Source organism: Microcebus murinus, chromosome 2 (genome assembly GCF_040939455.1).
Source record: "Microcebus murinus isolate Inina chromosome 2, M.murinus_Inina_mat1.0, whole genome shotgun sequence".
Taxonomy (NCBI): Eukaryota; Metazoa; Chordata; class Mammalia; order Primates; family Cheirogaleidae; genus Microcebus; species Microcebus murinus.
The window spans coordinates 98,683,374-98,701,341 of NC_134105.1; the positions used below are offsets into that span (position 1 = coordinate 98,683,374).

Genomic DNA, 17,968 nt, shown 5'->3' on the forward strand with positions numbered 1-17,968 from the left:
GGCCGAGATGTCAGTCAATTGAGGGCGGGGACGAGCCAGATCCCATGCCAATCACCAGTGAGGGGGCGGGAGCTAGAGGGTTCCCGCTCCGCCATAGGCAAGTTATTGAGGAGGGCGGAGGTTCTGAGGACCAATTGCAAAAAGAAAAAGGGATGTCTTCTGTAAGGCTGACGCTTAGCTTGGGCGCGTCTTTGGGAGTCCTGTAGCTAGCACTAGAAAGCTAGCTAGAACCCAGGGGCGGGGCTTGAAGAAAAAAATGGGCCTGCATGCAAGGCTGCAGAGAATTGTAGACACAGAGGATTCTTAGAGATCATTTGTCTGACCATTTCATTTTATAGATGTAGATGAGGAAAGTGTGGCTCAGAGAAGTGATGCGACTTGTCCAGTATCACATGCAATTGGTGGTGGAGTGAAAGCAAGAAAGATACTGGAATTTCATGAGCATATACTATACAATGTACTTTAGTGCATTGTTTTATTTAATGATCACAATCACTAACTAGATTTTATTATTTTATGGATAAGGAAACAGATGCTCAGGGAGGCTATATAAATTGACCAAAATTAAATAGCGAGGACATGGCTAAGGGGCGCTCAGACATAGGTGTTCTGATTCCCAATATTTTTATTTTTTCATTATGACACATTGTTGGGTAAAGTTATGATTTCATCTATTATAAGCAAGGGGGAAAGTAAGCAAATAGAATGAAAGGCTCCCTTTACCTCCCTTTAGAGTGAGAAAGAGAGTGTATGCAGAAAACCAGCTGAGAAGTCATAGTGGGGGACAGATTAAGAAAGGTACCTTGTTCATAGAAACTGTCAGGCTAGTTTCTTCTAATTTCTTTGCACACATGCACACACACACTACACACTCTGTCAATTGACCATTTTGCAATTTTTACTTAGGTGAGGTTATATTAACTGCCACCCCAACCTCTCCTGCAGTGATCAGAAATCAAAGAAATCAAAGATGAGGAAATAGAGGCCAGAAGTAGAAGAAAATAGATGAAACTCAGCTGGTGATATGAAAATTAGACCCTGAGTAAAAACTGTGAGTGGCCAAGAAATAGGAAGCTAGAAAAAGGGCAGTTAATATACTGGATATATCTGCTGGTGGAGGAAGGGACTCTTTGTAGGAGTCTTAAAGAATTCAAGGATGGACATAGGGGAAATTGGAGGAAATGAAAGCCTGCCAAATGCCTTAAAACCTTCAGGACACAGGACACTTGCCTTTTCTTCTACAACCACAGTTGGTCACTTGGTCTCCTGAAAAGAAGGTGGCTGGAACTTCTAAGCATCCCCTGGATCATTATAGCTATAAGTTAGGATCGCCCTCCCTCCCCATTCCTCATTCCCACACCCACACTTCCAGGCAGAAGTGACAAAACAGAGACTTCTGAACACATTTATTTGATATGTCAAGTGGAGAGAAGAGTGATTTAGGGTTACTCCCCACTTCTACCTTGTGGGGGTGTTCATAAGCTCAGACAGACAGAAGAGCAGCTTAGAGCCCATGACCCACCCCATAGAAAATGAGACAACCTATTGTAGTGGTTGTGGGAACAGGCTGGGAATAAAAAGCAGGAAGTTAATTGAGAAGTGAAGTTGAGGCAGGAAGGGCAGCAGCAGAACTGAGGCTGGGAGTTGCTGCAGGAACCCCAAGAAGAGTGAAGAAGATATCCTGAAAAGTGTTTAGGGCTGGAAGTAGGGTATGAACAAGGAGCCAGGCCTGGAGAGAGAAGCAAGACCTGCAGAATGGGGTGGGATATTCATGAAGAGGGTGGAGTATGCAAAATCATGATAGGCTGTGTTGCAGGGTATACATGGAAAGCAAGGGATTGGTTTGGCAGGAGGGCAAAGATATTGGAGACTACCCATAGTAGGGGGTTCCCTACTGCTTCTGAACAAATGCAAGTGAGTTTGGAACCCTAGCACAAGTGGCCATGTGTGTTTATTAGTGTGCTGTGCCTGTGGGTATACAAGTAATCCCACATGCATGTGAAATGACCAGGGCATGAATGCATATGTCTATATGCCCAGTAAATGGAGTGCTTATCCTTTCTTGCTAGTAAGAGTGCTGTGCTTGTGGACACATGTTTAACCATGTGTGTGTGCACCGTTCCCATGAGCACATGCAAGAGACCCCTCTGTCCATGGTATGTGTGTGAGCTGGTTCTCCCACCTGTCCCATCAAGGTCCTGATCCCCACCCTCCTTGGCTCCTCTCACTTCGCTCAGCGCCCTGGCTCCCCTGGCCCGCCTAGACTCTGAAAGCCTCCTAGCAGGCGAATCTGCTCAGTTTGCATGGAGTGTCGTCTCACCAATTTGCGCTTGGTCCTGGGAGAGCCCGGTGCCCCGGCATAGGGAGGGGCAGGCAACGAAGGCGCCCGACCTCCAGGTTGGGGGCGAATGTCGGGGATAGGGGGGTGGGGGCTGACGTTGAGCGGGGGCAGGAAACCTGGCCGCGTTTGCGATATGTGGTCCAGGAGCAAGGTCCCGGAGCCCCTGCGCTCCAGCAGCCCGGGACTTCGCCTCCTTCCGCTCAGCGGAGATACAGCCCCAGGCAGACTCTCCTGGGACTGGCGCGGGGAGGGAGCCGAGCCGGCAGGAGGGAGGGTCAATGGGGAGGCGCTGTAACGGCGGCGCTCCAAGGACAGGCGACTGGACTCTGGCGAATCAGGGCAAAGATGTCCGGGGATGTCGAGCTCCACCGGCTCCATGCGGCTCAGTTTCTGCCTCAGCCCTGAAGGCGGACCAGACTCTTGAGCCTCTGGAGCTGTATTTCGGCGAGAGAGAGGACCCCCACCCGTCACTTTCTCCGCCCATGGGGGCGGGTCCTCCGGGCCTTCAGTGCTGTGACGTCGGGAAAGACGGGGTCGACCCGTTAGGGTCAGGCCGTTGAATTCGGTGGTCAAGCGCTCCATCCCAGGCCTCCCTTCCGCGGGCGGGACCGGTTGAGGAGGGGCTACTAGGCCCCAGGGCTCGGAGTTGAGCCTTTTGAGGGGTTTAGGGGGGTGACGTGGTGGTTTGGGGAGCGGCTCAGAAGGGGAGGAGTCATCAGGGGGCTTAGGAAGAGGGAATTCAAATACGTCCCGCTTCTCCTCTTCTTCCTGGGTGCGAGGGGATAACAATCCCCGCCCTCCTCCTCCAGCAGTCTGCAGCTGGATTTCCGAAGGCGACGTGCAGACCCCCGGGCTAGGAGGAGCTGGAGCAGGGTCCTCTACCCCTGGGGATGGTGGGGAATTGAGATACTGCCGGGTCTTCTTGGTGCCCGAGGGAGAGGTATCAGTGGTAATGATGATGACCTCCGTGCCCTTGGCCTTGCAGGCGTCTAGCAGCGTGGCAAGGGTCTCGCGGTCCCCGCGGTCCAGGGCGTGGACAAGCGCTGAGGCGCCCGCGTGATCTCGGACGGAGGGGTCTGCGCCGTGGGCAAGGAGCAGCGAGGCCACCGCGGCGCCCCCACCCCCGGCACAAGCGTGCATGAGCGCAGTGCGCCCTAGGCGGTCTGCGATGTTCGGGTCAGCGCCTTGCTCCAGGAGGTAGCGTACCATGCGCGCCTTGTTCTGAGGGTCATCATAACGGGCCCGACAGGCCGCCATTAGCGCAGTCTCCCCCTGGGCATCACCCTCATTCACGTAGGCGCCTCCCTCCAGTAGCAAACGGGCCAAGCGTAGCTTACCCTGACCCACGGCCCGAAGAAGAGCGTGGCCCTCGGTGTGCAGCATAGCTGCGGCTGGGGCGAGGGAACCGACGGAGCCGGGACTGGGACCTGCCGAGGATGGCTAGGGGTGTGGGGGTGGTGGTTGGCAGAGGCCTGAGGTCTCAGTGGCAAAGCAGATCCCTGCAAGAAAGAGAAAGATCTTATTGATGAATTCAGCAGGGAAACTGAGGCACTGATGGAGGGACCCGGCATGGGGTGGGGAAGATCTCCACTGCACGCAGTCCTTCCTCTAACTCATGCCTTTGAGCCGCCCCTTCCCCCCCAGCGCATGCCTGAGGAGGTGGGAAGGGTGCACCCGCACTAAAGGACGAGCGCGTGCAAATGCGTTCGTGCACGCGCAGGGATATCCGCACCCCCACCCTCACCCCACGGCTTATCAGACCTTTCCAGCATCCCCCTTTTCGTATCCACATTTGGAATCCCCCTTTCTAGGATGCTGAACACCACCCACCCACACACATGCACCCATACAGTCACACACATATTCCCATTCCTAACCTCTTTTAGGTTGCCACAGCCCCAAAAATTGAGTGGGGGGAGGGAAGCAGCTTGCGTTTGGGACCTAAAACGGGCGGAGGGAGAATTGGGGGTTTCTTTTGCCCCTGCTATGTTCCCCATCACTCCTTGCTTTTTCCCCTCCCAGGCTCTGCGCCCAAATAGATACCTGAATATCCGCAGAATCTCCGCCCGGCCAGGATTGAGGCCGTGGCCACGGGGCAGCCTGGGTGGCGGAGCTGGGTTCCCGGGGGCCCACATGGCTTGGGGGGGCACCCGGATTCCCTTGGTGTCTGTATCTGCGCCCCGCGCCGGATCCTGGTCCCTCCTCCCGGAGCGCCCCGGGCACAGCGCCGGCTCCGGAGGAGAGAAGCTGGGGGGGGGGCGGAGCTCTGCTGTGCTATTTATAGCTCAGTCTCTGCGGGTGGGGGCGTCGGGTACCAAACTGCTCCCCCACCCATGCACACATAAACCTTCCAAAATCTAGAGGCTCCAATCCTGACTTCCCTTTCTTAGCAGACCTCCCCTCAGCCCCAACAAACCTAAGTGTTCCTTAGGGGACTCCTCCACCACTCAGACAAGGACCATCCGGATTCTTCGCTGGAGCTTCAGCAGATCCCCATTCTCTGCACTTGGTGTGTTTCTTATGCGCTGCTGTGCGTCAGACCTGACCTGCCACACACGGCACATGGCACACTGTGCAGAGGGGTGTAGAGAGGCGATTTGGATCCACAGCCGCCGTCCATACTGTGCAGAGACAGGAGATCTGGCTGCCTTCTTGTAGTTTGTCAGGGAGAGCGTGATCCAGCCTGGAGTCAGACACAGGTACATCCCCACCCTACCTCTGCCAAAATGGAGCACGCATCACAGAGAAACCTGGACCTCACCTCCCTTATGTAGACCTCTTAGATAAGTATGAGGAAGGTGGATATCCGGAGGAATTTTTAGATAGGGTAAGGGACATTTTCAGATGCCTCTATCCCATATTCTTGGCAGGAGAGAGGAAAGGGGCAAGAAGAAGAGCAGACCTTGTAACACATGCTCTCTCATTGCCTCTCTTTGCTCTCTGTCTTGCTTAGACTCATTATTTTTCCATCTTTCTTGAAGGTCTCTGTCTGAATCGCTCCTTATGTCTTCTCTCTTCCTATTTGTTGCTGTTGGTCTCTCACACTGTCTCTGCCTCTCCCTGCCACCCGCCTTGTCTCCATGGTTACCACAGCTTCCATCTACATATTTTAGGAATGAGTTTGTGTCCAGCTGGAAGGCACCAAGGGAAGTGGGAGATGAGAAAAAATCCTAAGGACTTAGAAAGCTCACCTAGGATCCTAATATAATTCGGAGGCTAGAGGCCCCCAGACACAGATACTAAAAATAGTGTTCCCAGGGAAGGAGGAGAGAGAATATTTGCAGGGAAGCTACCCATTTTTACTAGCTATTTCTTAGATGCCAACTATGTGCCAAGTGCTTTATATACATCATCTCAGTCCTCACAACAACACTGTAAGGTAGGAACTATTATCTTCTTGTTTACAGGTGAGGAAACTAAGACTTAATAAGGCTAAGCAAGTTCTCCAGAGCTTCACAGCTATGTTTCTTTCCCATTCCAAAGACTGGACACTTGCCACTGAACCTACAGCCTCTCAGTCTAGAAGCCATTTTCGCTGACATCTGAGATGGTCTTCTTGAGTAACTTCTAGATTTTATCTTCACTCTGAATTCTTTCCCTTTTTCTGTTTTCTGTGAAAGTAATACGATTCCTTTCACCCTGTCCTACTTTACCAAGGGGCAGTAGAACATTCAGAAAACACTATATTCTTGCCCAGCCTCCCTAACCTTGGACTGTGGTCTTCAATCCTTCCTTCCCCAAACCCTCTTCCCACCTTCTCATAGACACGGCAGCAACCTACACAAAAACATTTTTAGAAAAGAAGTATCCATTGGTGGTGCTAGAGGGAGGCAATGTAGGATTGAAAGGAAGATTGGAGTAATAGAGGAGAGGCCAAGCTGTGGAGAAGCCAATGTCACAAAAAGACTGATCCCTAAAGAGCAGCTTTGATAGGGGTTCATTTCTCTGTAGGAGCTCTCCTCCTTTGGCTTCTCTGTGGGTGCTCCCTAAACAGAGTCCCTCGAAGAGATCTGAACGTCAGGTTCCCTGTGAACTCTCGCTGGCCAGGAGCTCCTCCATCTGGGGTGAGGTCGGAAATAACTGACCCCTGGTGATTCTGCAGTCACATCTCTCTTCGCCCCGCTTCCCAAGCCACGGTTCAGGCTGACTCGCTCCCTCCCTTCTAGTTCCAAGCTTCCAGGGGGCGGGGACCTCCCTCCTCGGCTTTTCCCAGATTGGCCGGGAGAACCCACCAATAGGGAGCTTCGGGAGGCGGGCCTAGAACGCCTGCGGCTTGAGGAAGACGAGCAAATTTCAAGTTGGCCGCGGCTTGGGCTCCGCGTGGGGGAGGGGCAGCAGGTAAGGCTCCGACCTGGTGGCTCTGACCTGGTTCGGTACCTCAGTTGCCGAGCTAGTTCACCCGGACCGGGCTGCAAAATAGACAACACTTTCCAGCTGCCTGTTGGATCAGCCCCCTTCTCGCTCCCTACCCTTTCTACCCTAGGCTCCCATTGCTGTATTGAAAACCGTAGTTTTCTATCGTGCAACGGAGAGACATATTAAAGCAGAAAGTGAGAAAGACTCACTCTTGTACCTCTGATTCTTTCCTATGTCATCAGCCTCCCCCGAATCTATTAATATTATCCCCCTAAGAGCCTGACATACTTCTATTACCTATCAGGACTCAGCAAAAATATTTCCTTCTACCTGTGGCTTTCCTGGATTGATGTTCTTGCAAAATTAATTGTTTCCCCGTCCGACGATAGCATTTTATGTATACTTCTATTAGAACACTGAGTGCACGCTCTCTTAATGTTTCTGTACTTTTTAGAATATAAGGTTTCGTTGGGCAGGTTCTGGTACTTAATGCATAGTGCCCAATAAGCGTTAACTGAACGGAATTGATTTCCGGGAACTAGTACTCTTGTTGAGGAGGCAGAATTTAAACTCCTAACATAATTAGGGAACAATAAAAGACAATGCAGTATATAATTAAGGGCCTTTAAATTAGTGGTTCGTAATATTAGTGTTTGGTAATTGTTCCCACAGTCTAGAGAAGGAAGAAAGTGAATAGCACTGGAATGGTGAGGGGAGGCTTTATGAATCACAAGATCTCAAGTTTGGAAGGGACCATAGAAATCATGTATTTATTTATTCATTCACTCAACAAATATTTATTGGGCACCTATTAATACCAGACACAAGACTAAACACTAGAGATTATAGTGAATCCTCTACTCTAGCCATGCATCCTTCCTCTGATAAACTCTATTTAATAAATTTTTACCCAGCTTCCCCATAAACATCTTTAGTAAGAGAACTCCCTGTCTCTCTTTGCAAGTCTTTCCATTTTTTTTTTTTTTTTTTTGAGACAGAGTTTCACTCTGTTGCCCGGGCTAGAGTGTCAGCCTAGCTCACAGCAACCTCAAACTCCTGAGCTCAAGCGATCCTCCGATCTCAGCCTCCCAGTAGCTGGGACTACAGGCATGCAGCTGTAGTGCCTGGCTAATTTTTTCTATATATTTTTAGTTGGCCAATTAATTTCTTGGTATTTTTAGTAGAGACGGGGTCTTGCTCTTGCTCAGGCTGGTTTCCAACTCCCGACCTTGAGCGATACTCCTGCCTTAGCCTCCCAGAGTGCTAGGATTACAGGCATGAGCCACTGCACCTGGCCTCCATTTTTGAATATTTATTCTTCAGTCAATATCCTACAGATATTCTAAATAAGAAATATATAGCTCAATGAAATGCATTTCACACTACCATTGTAAAAAAGGGAAATCTGTTCTAGTGATAGTATTCTTAACAGCAAACCATCCCTTTTGTTTTCCAATTATAGAAGTAATAATATTTATTTTAGAAAATTTGGAAACACATAAATATATTTTAAAATACCTATATTTCACCACCATGATGTAGTGATAACTATTATTCATATTTTGACATGTATCATTTCAGTTTATTTTCTCTGTATGTATATACATATACACATGTGTATCGCATACATAAATAGGGCCATATAATCAATACAATTTTATATTATGTTTCCCCCACTCTATTTTATATTGTGAACATTTTTCTGCCTTTAAATATTATTAGGAGTCATGGTTTTTATGGCTTCATAATAGTCTAAGATGGATATTTTATTTTTTTAACCATTCATTTGTTGTTGGACCATTTTGGTTATTTCAGAATTTTTGCTATCATAAATAGCTCTTTGATGAACATCCCTGTACTTAAATCTCTGCATGCATATCTGATGATTTCTTTGGGATAGATTTTTAAAGTAGGATTACTGAATTAAGTATATAAACATATAAAAGATTGTTGATTGCAGTGGTCAAACTACTCCCCTTGAAAGATTGTGTTTTTAGTTTTCCGGTGAAGTATAAGAATTTCCATACGAAAACAATTCATAACAGCCTGATTATTATTGAAATCATTGTCAATTTGATAGGTGAAGAGTGGTTTTTATTGGCCATTCTTCTGTCTATTGCCTGTTCATGTCCTTTGCCCACTTTTTCTATTGGGATGATTATTTTTCTCAAGAATTCTAATATATGAGTATTACCTTCTTGTTTTATTTATTACAAATATAGCAAACTCTAAATATTAGAGTGCACCAATTTTCAGTCTCTGGATTTCTTTTTTTTTCTGTCCACATCCACATCTTTAGGAATCTCACCCAGTTTCATGACTTGAAAATTTTTTTTTTTGAGACAAAGTCTCGCTTTGTTGCCCAGGCTACAGTGAGTACCGTGGCGTCAGCCTAGCTCACAGCAACCTCAAACTCCTGGGCTCAAGTAATCCTTCTGCCTCAGCCTCCCTCTGCCTCAGCCTCCCAATCCTTCTGCCTCAGCCTCCCATGCCTGGCTAATTTTTTCTGTATATATTAGTTGGCCAATTAATTTCTTTCTATTTTTAGTAGAGATGGGGGTCTCACTCTTGCTCAGGCTGGTTTCGAACTCCTGACCTCAAGCTATCCGCCCACCTCGGCCTCCCAGAGTGCTAGGATTACAGGCGTGAACCACCACGCCCAGCCATGACTTGAAATATTGTTTGTATGCTGAACATACAAAGTGACACCACTGCACTCTAGCCAGGGTGACAGAGCAAAATTCTGCCTAAAAAAAACCACAAACAAAAACACACTTTGAAAACAAATGATCCTTTCCAATCTAATGAAAAATTTGTTATTTTTTATTGTTTTCGGTGTGAGTTATATGCAATTAAATTGTCAATATTAATTGTAATGATAAGAACCTCAATAAGTAAGATTTTCACGAACCAACTGCAGAGTTTTGCCCCCGGGCCACCCATCATGTAACATGTATGCTACAGCATGGCAACATGAGTTCCCCTTGAACCCTGTGACTCCCAAGGTAAAGAGATGTCTGAGTTACGTATGCTTCACAAGGCCCCAGGCTCAAAACTAGTGTGAGTTAAATACAACTCATATGGTAGTTAATGTGTTAATATGTAGAAATGGTGTTGGATTTGTATAACCTCAAAGCTCTTGGCCTTTTCTTAACTCCTCTTTACTTTGCAATCAAAGCAGTTCCTATCTTCACTGCTAGAACTGTATCTATCAAGTGGAAAGATACCTAAGCCAGCTGGTTAGAGTGTCTTTTTCCTTGAAAGAGACTGAGGACATGATGACAAATTCTTACTCTTTCTGTAATTTCCACAAGACCTCTTGTCTTTCCAATTTTGTTCTTTTCAAATAAGTCACAGTTTAATCTGTTAACTGATAGCCATTTTTCTCAAATTTTTCATGGCTGTTAGACTTGAAACTTTCCACATTCCTCCGATATACATTTTTCTACTGTCTCATTCTACCTACAAATTATTATTCTCATCTACTATTTTATCACCATATTTTTAAATTTTTAAGTGAATATTCTTCTCTTATTACAATAGCAGTACCTATTCAGCATAGAAAAAAACCCTAAAATATGCATAACCAAAAAATAAAAAATCCTCAGAAAAATTCCATCACCTCAAATTAACCATTTTAATTTTTGGTGTATATCCTTCAAGAACAGCTTTTTAATTTATATATGTGTGTTTTTATTTTTGACAAAATAGATTACCTTCTACATATTATCTTAAAATCTTTTTTCTGCCAACTAATATTTTGTGAGTTTTGAATTGCTACTCATTTCTTTTTTTATTAAAATAGATTTATTTTTTAGAACAATTTTAGATTTACAGAAAAATTGAGCAGATAATACCAAGAGTTCCCATATATCTCTGGCACAGTTTCCCCTATTATTAACATTGTATATTAGTATAGTACATTTGTTACAATTAATGAACCAATACTGATACATTATTATTAAGTAAGGTTCATACTTGATTCAGATTTCTTTGATTTTTACCTAATGTTCTTTTCCTGTACCTGGATCCTATCTAGGATACCACATTATATTTAGTTGTCATGTCTCCTTAGGCTCCTCTTAAATGCTACAGTTTCTCAGACTTTCCTTTTTTTTTTTTTTGAGACATAGTCTGGCTTTGTTGCCCAGGCTACAGTGCCATGGCGTCAGCCTAGCTCACAGCAACCTCAAACTCCTGGACTCAAGCAATCCTTCTGCCTCAGCCTCCTGAGTAGCTGGGACTACAGGCATGTGTCACCATGCCTGCCTAATTTTTTCCATATATTTTTAGTTGTCCTACTAATTTATTTCTATTTTTAGTAGAGACAGGGTCTTGCTCTTTCTTAGGCTGGTCTCGAACTCCTGACCTCGAGTGATCCTCCCGCCTCGGCCTCCCAGAGTGCTAGGATTACAGGCGTGACTTACACCTGGCCAGACTTTTCTGGTTTTGATGACCTTAACAGTTTTGAGGAGTGAAGTGTATTGTCAAATACACCTCTGTTGGAATTTGTCTGATATTTTTTCTCATTATTAGACTGAAGTTATGTGTTTTTGGGAGGATGAGCACAGAGGTACATTTCATCATATAATATTAAGGGCACATACTATCAACATAATTTATGACTTAATGTTGACCTTGGTCACCTGGCTGAAGTAGTGTTTGTCCAGTCTCTCTACTATAAATCCCCCTCTCTGATTTCCAAAATTGTCTTGGACAAAATTCTTTATACAGTCCACACTTAAGGAGTGGATAGTCACGTTCCTGTACTTTTAGAGTGGAGTATCTACATAATTTATTTGGAATTCTGCATGAATGATATGTCTTTTCTTCCCCATGTATTAATTCAGTCATTTATTTATATCACTATGGATTCATGAATATCTCATACTTTCATGTTATAATTCAATACTACTTTATTTTTTTGCTCAAATTATTCTAGTTTTGGACATTGGGAGCTCTTTCAGTTGATCTTATGCCCTTTGACATAGTCCCATCAATATGTGACTGTGGTTGTTGTTGTTTTGAGCACTTTCTTATTTTCAGATGACTCAACATGCTCCAGGCTCATGTTGTATATTTCCTACCCTGTCTTAGAATCAACCATTTCTCTAAGGATCCCTGGTTCCTTTTTTGGAAAATAGTATTAGAAACCAAGATCTGGGTGGTAGGTGTGCTCATTGCTACTGGAATGTCATTTCTTTCAAGTTTCATTTTCATTTGTTGATTTTATCCCCCATCCTAGCTGCCTCTGACTGGTAGGATTGATAACAAAAGGCAGAATTCAGTTCAGTGGAAGGAGCAACTTTCTATCATCAGAGTTGATCACAGTACAATGGGCTGTCTTGGGGGAGAATGGACACCTTGTCTTTAGGAAAATGCCACTTATAAACTATATAACTAACAATTTACAGAATGGAGTCCTGCACTGGGAGGGGGTTTGGACTAGATGATCTCTAAGAGTCCTCTCAATTCTAAAATTCTGTGCTTCCAATTGCCATTTTAAAAGAACAATTTGATTGTAATGTCTCTTTTCCCCTGGTTGACAATGAAACTGGTGACTCATCCTTGTGCTCCCACAGTGCCCAGCACACTACCTTTTTCTTGTTAGATGCTTAATATTAATAAATGTTTTGCTGAAATACATTGCATTGGATTGAACTGGAGCCTGATTGGGTTTGGAAAGCCATGGAGAGAAAGAATTCAAAGATTATATTAATATGTAGAAATGCAGATAGTGATAACCATCAGATTGTCTTAGGGATGTAAAAAAGTTTTATCTAAGGATCTAGGCCGGGTGTGGTGGCTCACACCTGTAATCCTAGCACTCTGGGAGGCCAGGTGGGCGGATAGCTTGAGGTCAGGAGTTCGAAACCAGCGTGAGCAAGAGTGAGACCCCATCACTACTAAAAATAGAAAGAAATTAATTGGCCAACTAATATATATAGAAAAAATTAGCCAGGCATGGGAGGCTGAGGCAGAAGGATTGGGAGGCTGAGGCAGAGGGAGGCTGAGGCAGAAGGATTGCTTGAGCCCAGGAGTTTGAGGTTGCTGTGAGCTAGACTGATGCCACGGCACTCACTGTAGCCTGGGCAACAAAGGGAGACTCTGTCTCAATCAATAAATAAATAAATATCTAATCACTTTCTCTTTTGTGCTGCAATTACACTATATTGCAATTATCTATCCTGTTGGGACCATGTCTCATCCATGTTTATATTTTCAGAAATTCCCTGACTGTTGCTGGGTGCAGTGGCTCATGCCTGTATGCTAGCACTCTATGAGGCAGAGGTGGGAGGATTGCTTGAGATCAAGAGTACAAGACCAGCCTGAGCAAGCATGAGACCCCATCTCCACCAAAAATAGAAAAAATTAGCCTGGCCTGGTGGCACAATCCTGTAGTCCCAGCTGCTAGGGAGGCTGAAGCAGAAGGATTGCTTAAGCCCAGAAGTCTGAGGTTGCAGTGAGCTTTAATGATGTCACTGTACTCTACCCAGGCAACAGAGTGAGACTCTGTCTAAAAAAAAGAAATTCCTTGTCTGGTACTATGCCTTATCAGTCTGAATTAATTGAATGATAATGGCTTTTCAAGTCCCAGGGAAAGAAAAATGAGTGTCTTGTACTTCCTTGGTTTCCTGTTCATTCAACTGTACTTCTTTTTCTCTTTGTTCTTGTATTTATCAGGTTTTTCTTGCTGGATCTCTAAATACCCACGCGCTGTCCACCATGGCCAGCCGGGGTGGGGGCCGGGGTCGTGGCCGGGGCCAGTTGACCTTCAACATGGAAGCCGTGGGCATTGGGAAGGGGGATGCTTTGCCCCCACCCACCCTGCAGCCTTCTCCACTCTTCCCTGTGAGTGTCTCCCCTCCCTTCCAAAGATTTCCGCATACCCCTTGATAACTGTTTATGATCCTGGATTTCTTCTGAACTGTCATAAAACCATCTTCATCTTGCCCCTCCCTGTCTCTATACTCCCAACTCACAGGGATGTTTTCCAGGCCAAAAAGTATCTTACCCTTACTTCTCACATTGCCAGGTCCCCAGCTTTCAAAATGCTACATTGCTTCCCAATTCTCATTTTGACCCTCTGCTTAGTGGGAGCATTGGATTAAGTTGGGAGGAGAGGCTCTCCCAGATTTGTACTCAGTGTTTTCTCCCTGAAGTGACCACTGCTCCTGCCTCTTTAGCCCTTGGAATTCCGCCCAGTGCCTCTGCCCTCAGGAGAGGAAGGGGAATATGTTCTAGCACTGAAGCAGGAGCTACGAGGAGCCATGAGGCAGCTCCCCTACTTCATCCGGCCAGCTGTCCCCAAAAGAGGTCAGTTGGAATGCTGGCATCATGTTCTGAGTGCCTCCTATGGGCAGTGCCCTGTGCTCAGCACTACTGGGGGCCAGAGAGGCCCAGGAAGTGCACTAACTGGGGGATGACAATAATGACTCCTTCATCTGAAATGTATTATAGTATTCATGGTTTGTTTTGGGTCTCACAATAGTCTTGGAACAGTGGGAGGTTAAATATTAAGATCTCATTTCACACATATAAATGGGAGGATGTATTAAAAATTTTTATAATCTGGAGCACCAACCCATCAGAAGGGGGCTGGTGCCTAGTCTCTGAGAACCCCATCTAAATAAAGTATTAATGCTTTGTTTAGTGGATCATGGGGAGGTTGGGGAGACTAGGAGGGACTGGAGGAAGGGAACACTATTAGGAAGCTTGGGACAGTGGACATTTACCAACTAGTGTGGAAGTACAGTATTTCAGTATATTGACAACTGGTGCCTTCCTACTAAAGCCCTGGAAGCTGAGTCTCAGAGAGATAAAAGACCTAAGTCAGGCCTGGCATGGTGGTTCACGCCTGTAATCCTAGCACTCTGAGAGGCCGAGGCCGGTGGATTGCTCAAGGTCAGGGGTTCAAAACCAGCCTGAGCAAGAGCGAGCCCCCGTCTCTACTATAATAATAGAAATTAATTGGCCAACTAATAGGTAGAAAAAATTAGCTAGGCATGGTGGCACATGCCTGCAGTCCCAGCTACTTGGGAGGCTGAGGCAGTAGGATTGCTTGAGCCCAGGAGTTTGAGGTTGCTGTGAGCTAGGCTGACACCATGGCACTCACTCTAGCCTGGGCAACAAAGTGAGACTCTGTCTCAAAAAAAAAGACCTAAGTTAACCTGTTAACAAAGAGTAAAGAGAAGCCTAAAACCCTATTTTCTTGTTCCTGGTATACTTTCCATTGTACCACACTACTCAATATGGCTATGCCTTTGAGATAAGAGAGAAAAAGTATCATCATAGTTTTGGGTGGCAAGAGGGCAGGTTAGAAGAATGATGAGGGTTACTGGAGAGGCTGAGGTGGGAGGATCTCTTGAGCCCATGAGTTTGAAGCTGTAGTGATGATGATGCCACTGTACTCTAGCCTGGGCAACAGAACAAGACCCTGTCTCCAAAAATAAAAAAAGAAAAGTGATGAGATCCTCACTTAAGCTAACATCCTGGGCTGTGGGTTTGGGGTGAGGAGACAGATAATTCCTGATAATTAAGAGGGCTGGACCCTCAGAAACAGCCCTGTTCTAGGGCTCTGAAGGGATATAACTTTGACTCTTGACCTCTGACCCCTCAGATGTGGAGCGTTACTCAGACAAATATCAGATGTCAGGACCGATTGACAATGCCATCGATTGGAACCCTGGTAGGTGATTGGCCCTTTCATTGACTGCCCTTCTTTCAAATCCTTAAGTTGGCCTTAAGTCTCCGCCACCACTGCTGGTGTTTCCATCCTCCTCCCCCATCCATTGTCTGCAAACTAGAGCCTTAGTTATCTTCTGAAACACTCTCAGACTGTACCTGAAAGACCTATTAAATAACTCCCATTCTTCAGGAGGCATCTAAGCCACAATTTTGGTCCGAGCAACTTTGACCCAGCCCCTTCCTTCCTCTCCATTAAAACCCTCACCTGTCCTTTAAATAAAACCAGTCATCATTCATAGGAGACACCAGGCAGGGTTCTATTGACATTCACATTCCTACTATTCCCAGATTGGCGGCGTCTACCCCGGGAGCTAAAGATCCGAGTGCGGAAGCTACAGAAGGAGCGTGAGTGTTATCTGGAAACAAGAAGTAGAGAATAGAAGTTTCCTCTGTCTGCTGGAGGGCCAAGTCTGCTGGTGGTCTCCCCTGTCCTCCCAATTCCTACCCAATCTACCAAGTGTTGTCGCTGGATGCCATAGTGGCCACACGAGGGCAGCAGAGTGACATGTTCTCTGCAGGAGGATGGGAAGCTAGCAAGATTTGGTCTCTGACGGTTCACCTTTTGATCCTCCCACCAGGGATCACCATTCTACTCCCCAAGAGGCCCCCTAAGACCACAGAAGATAAAGAGGAAACAATACAGAAACTAGAGGTGAGGAGAAAGTGTGCATAGAGACCTCCTGAGACCTAGATCCATTCCTTCTCTCTTTGTCCCCATGTGTTCCTCAATTTTTCCCTACTGTGAGCTGAATCTGAGTTTCTCTTCTTATTTATCTTCACATGAGACCCTGGAGAAGAAGGAAGAAGAAGTGACTTCAGAGGAAGATGAGGAGAAAGAAGAAGAAGAAGAGAAGGAAGAGGAAGAAGAAGAAGAGTATGATGAAGAAGAACATGAAGAGGTGAAGGGAGTTTCCTTCCACCTTAGCCCCCCTCTCTTCTCCTTGTAAACTCTGGGGATCTCTATTCTTTACGGCAGGAGTGTACTCCTCAGAGGGGTGGAGGGCTAAAGGAGATAGCGCCCCCAAAGGTAGGGGCTTCCATCCATTTCATCTGTCCCCAGGCTCTTCTCAGAAATGAACCACAGCTGGAAGGGATATCCAGGCCTGGTGCACAGGGAGGAAGGAGAATGCCAAAAGCAGACCTGACTCCTACTTCTTTTTTTCCATTTCAGGAAACTGATTATATCATGTCATATTTTGACAATGGAGAAGACTTTGGAGGTGACAGTGATGACAATATGGATGAGGCTATATACTGAAGAAGTACTCCAAATAATACCCTGGACCCACATATCTTTCTTGATTTGGAGATACAGAGAGTAATTGTCCCTGTTATTTGGTTTTGTGGACAAGTAAATCATTTGGTTCAGACCAAATGGAGGAGATAGGAATAGAGAGTGATGACAGCCTCTTTTCTACCCTTCCCTCCTTCCACCTTTGTAGCACCTCTCATATCTTGGGGAAGGTGCAAAGGACAAATGTCTCAATTGTATGAAGGGAGAAAGAAGAGTAGAAAGAACTGGGGTTGCTAGAGCTGAGACAGCTGTACACATACTCCTACCTAATTTTTACAGCTCTTTGTGGAGATAATTGGGGATGGGAGCAGTTAGGAGGAGTAAGGCCAGTTTTATATTTTTAAATAAAGTGTTTTTATCTGTCTGTCCTGGATGTGGCCTGGTGGAAAAGGGCTGGAGGGATGAAGGGGATGCCTAGCTGAGCAGAGTAAAGTGTGACACACTCCGGAGGGTTTAGCCTCTTGTCCTTTGTGCCTGCCATCTTATGCCCATGTGGGAAATATACCTGAAATCCAGTCCTGCCATGGAACACTGAGGACCTCATCTGCAGGGCTATGCAGAGTCAGTTGCAGAAAAGAACAGGCCATGTTCCCTGCAGACCCACTGGCTTCTGAGCCTCTGGTCCTTTAGGCCACAGGGACATGATTGTTTCTGTTCTCACATGTTCACAAGCACACAGGCCCTCTCTTTCCCACACTTGACCTTGATCTTGTCCTTATTTACAAAGAATGATTACAGCTATTTTTGTGGAGAGAGTCAAGAAAGCCAGGTGCAGGGAGGGAGTTGGTAGGAGGAGCCAACTCTTATTCAGCATATTCCCTCTTCCAGGCCTTGGAGACCCCATTTTGAAAGATAATCTGTGCAAAAGCAGCCCTCTAAATATCCTATTCTCCACTTGCAGAAACGAGTGTGTGGCTGAGTTGCAGCTTCTCTTTTGGTTCTTCCCTTTGTGGAACTTAGTTAGCTTTTCTCACTCCCTTTCTTTGAGGGGTGGGGGTAGGCGGTGTTGTTTTACAGGAAGTAAGGAGGGTGAGGAGGAGGGGAGTGACTTAGGGACACTCACGGCTCTGAGAGATGCTCGCCCACACAGCTCTCCCTTGGGTGAGGTCACTTCCCTAGGCTCTGATTGGCTTCTAAGGGAGCCTTAGATGAGCTGATTGGTTCCAGCCACTTGACATGCAACAGTCACGGGTGAGCTGCGTGTCCAGAATAGGAACTGAATGAGGAAG

General features: G+C 46.0%; 2 protein-coding genes across 4 annotated transcripts in view; one reads left to right on the forward strand and one right to left on the reverse strand.

Moving 5' to 3' along the window:
- POLR3GL (RNA polymerase III subunit GL) overlaps positions 1 to 17,103 on the forward strand; it is a 43,382-nt gene extending 26,279 nt beyond the window's left edge. Inside the window, exons 3-10 of one of the 3 annotated variants that reach the window (XM_076000059.1) lie at positions 4,732 to 5,040; positions 13,382 to 13,549; positions 13,885 to 14,014; positions 15,318 to 15,386; positions 15,734 to 15,790; positions 16,024 to 16,097; positions 16,231 to 16,344; positions 16,617 to 17,103. In XM_076000059.1, the coding sequence (XP_075856174.1) occupies positions 13,424 to 13,549; positions 13,885 to 14,014; positions 15,318 to 15,386; positions 15,734 to 15,790; positions 16,024 to 16,097; positions 16,231 to 16,344; positions 16,617 to 16,703 (657 nt within the window). In that variant the 5' untranslated portion in view covers positions 4,732 to 5,040; positions 13,382 to 13,423 and the 3' untranslated portion in view covers positions 16,704 to 17,103. Of the gene's footprint in view, positions 1 to 4,731; positions 5,041 to 6,564; positions 6,680 to 13,381; positions 13,550 to 13,884; positions 14,015 to 15,317; positions 15,387 to 15,733; positions 15,791 to 16,023; positions 16,098 to 16,230; positions 16,345 to 16,616 lie in introns of those variants that run through there. The other 2 variants (XM_012761949.2, XM_012761952.2) reach the window with 2 other exon arrangements.
- On the reverse strand, positions 47 to 4,740 carry ANKRD34A (ankyrin repeat domain 34A). The gene is made up of 2 exons (XM_012761938.2): positions 4,385 to 4,740; positions 47 to 3,840 (listed from the first exon to the last, which is right to left on the reverse strand). Exon 2 carries the CDS (start codon positions 3,722 to 3,724, stop codon positions 2,234 to 2,236), a length of 1,491 nt encoding a protein of 496 aa, XP_012617392.1. The 5' UTR covers positions 3,725 to 3,840; positions 4,385 to 4,740; the 3' UTR covers positions 47 to 2,233.
- Positions 17,104 to 17,968: the final 865 nt, after the last annotated feature.

Bases quoted from the DNA above. Each gene is read 5' to 3' on its own strand.
- ANKRD34A (XM_012761938.2), bottom strand. From the start codon at position 3,724: ATGCTGCACACCGAGGGCCACGCTCTTCTTCGGGCCGTGGGTCAGGGT.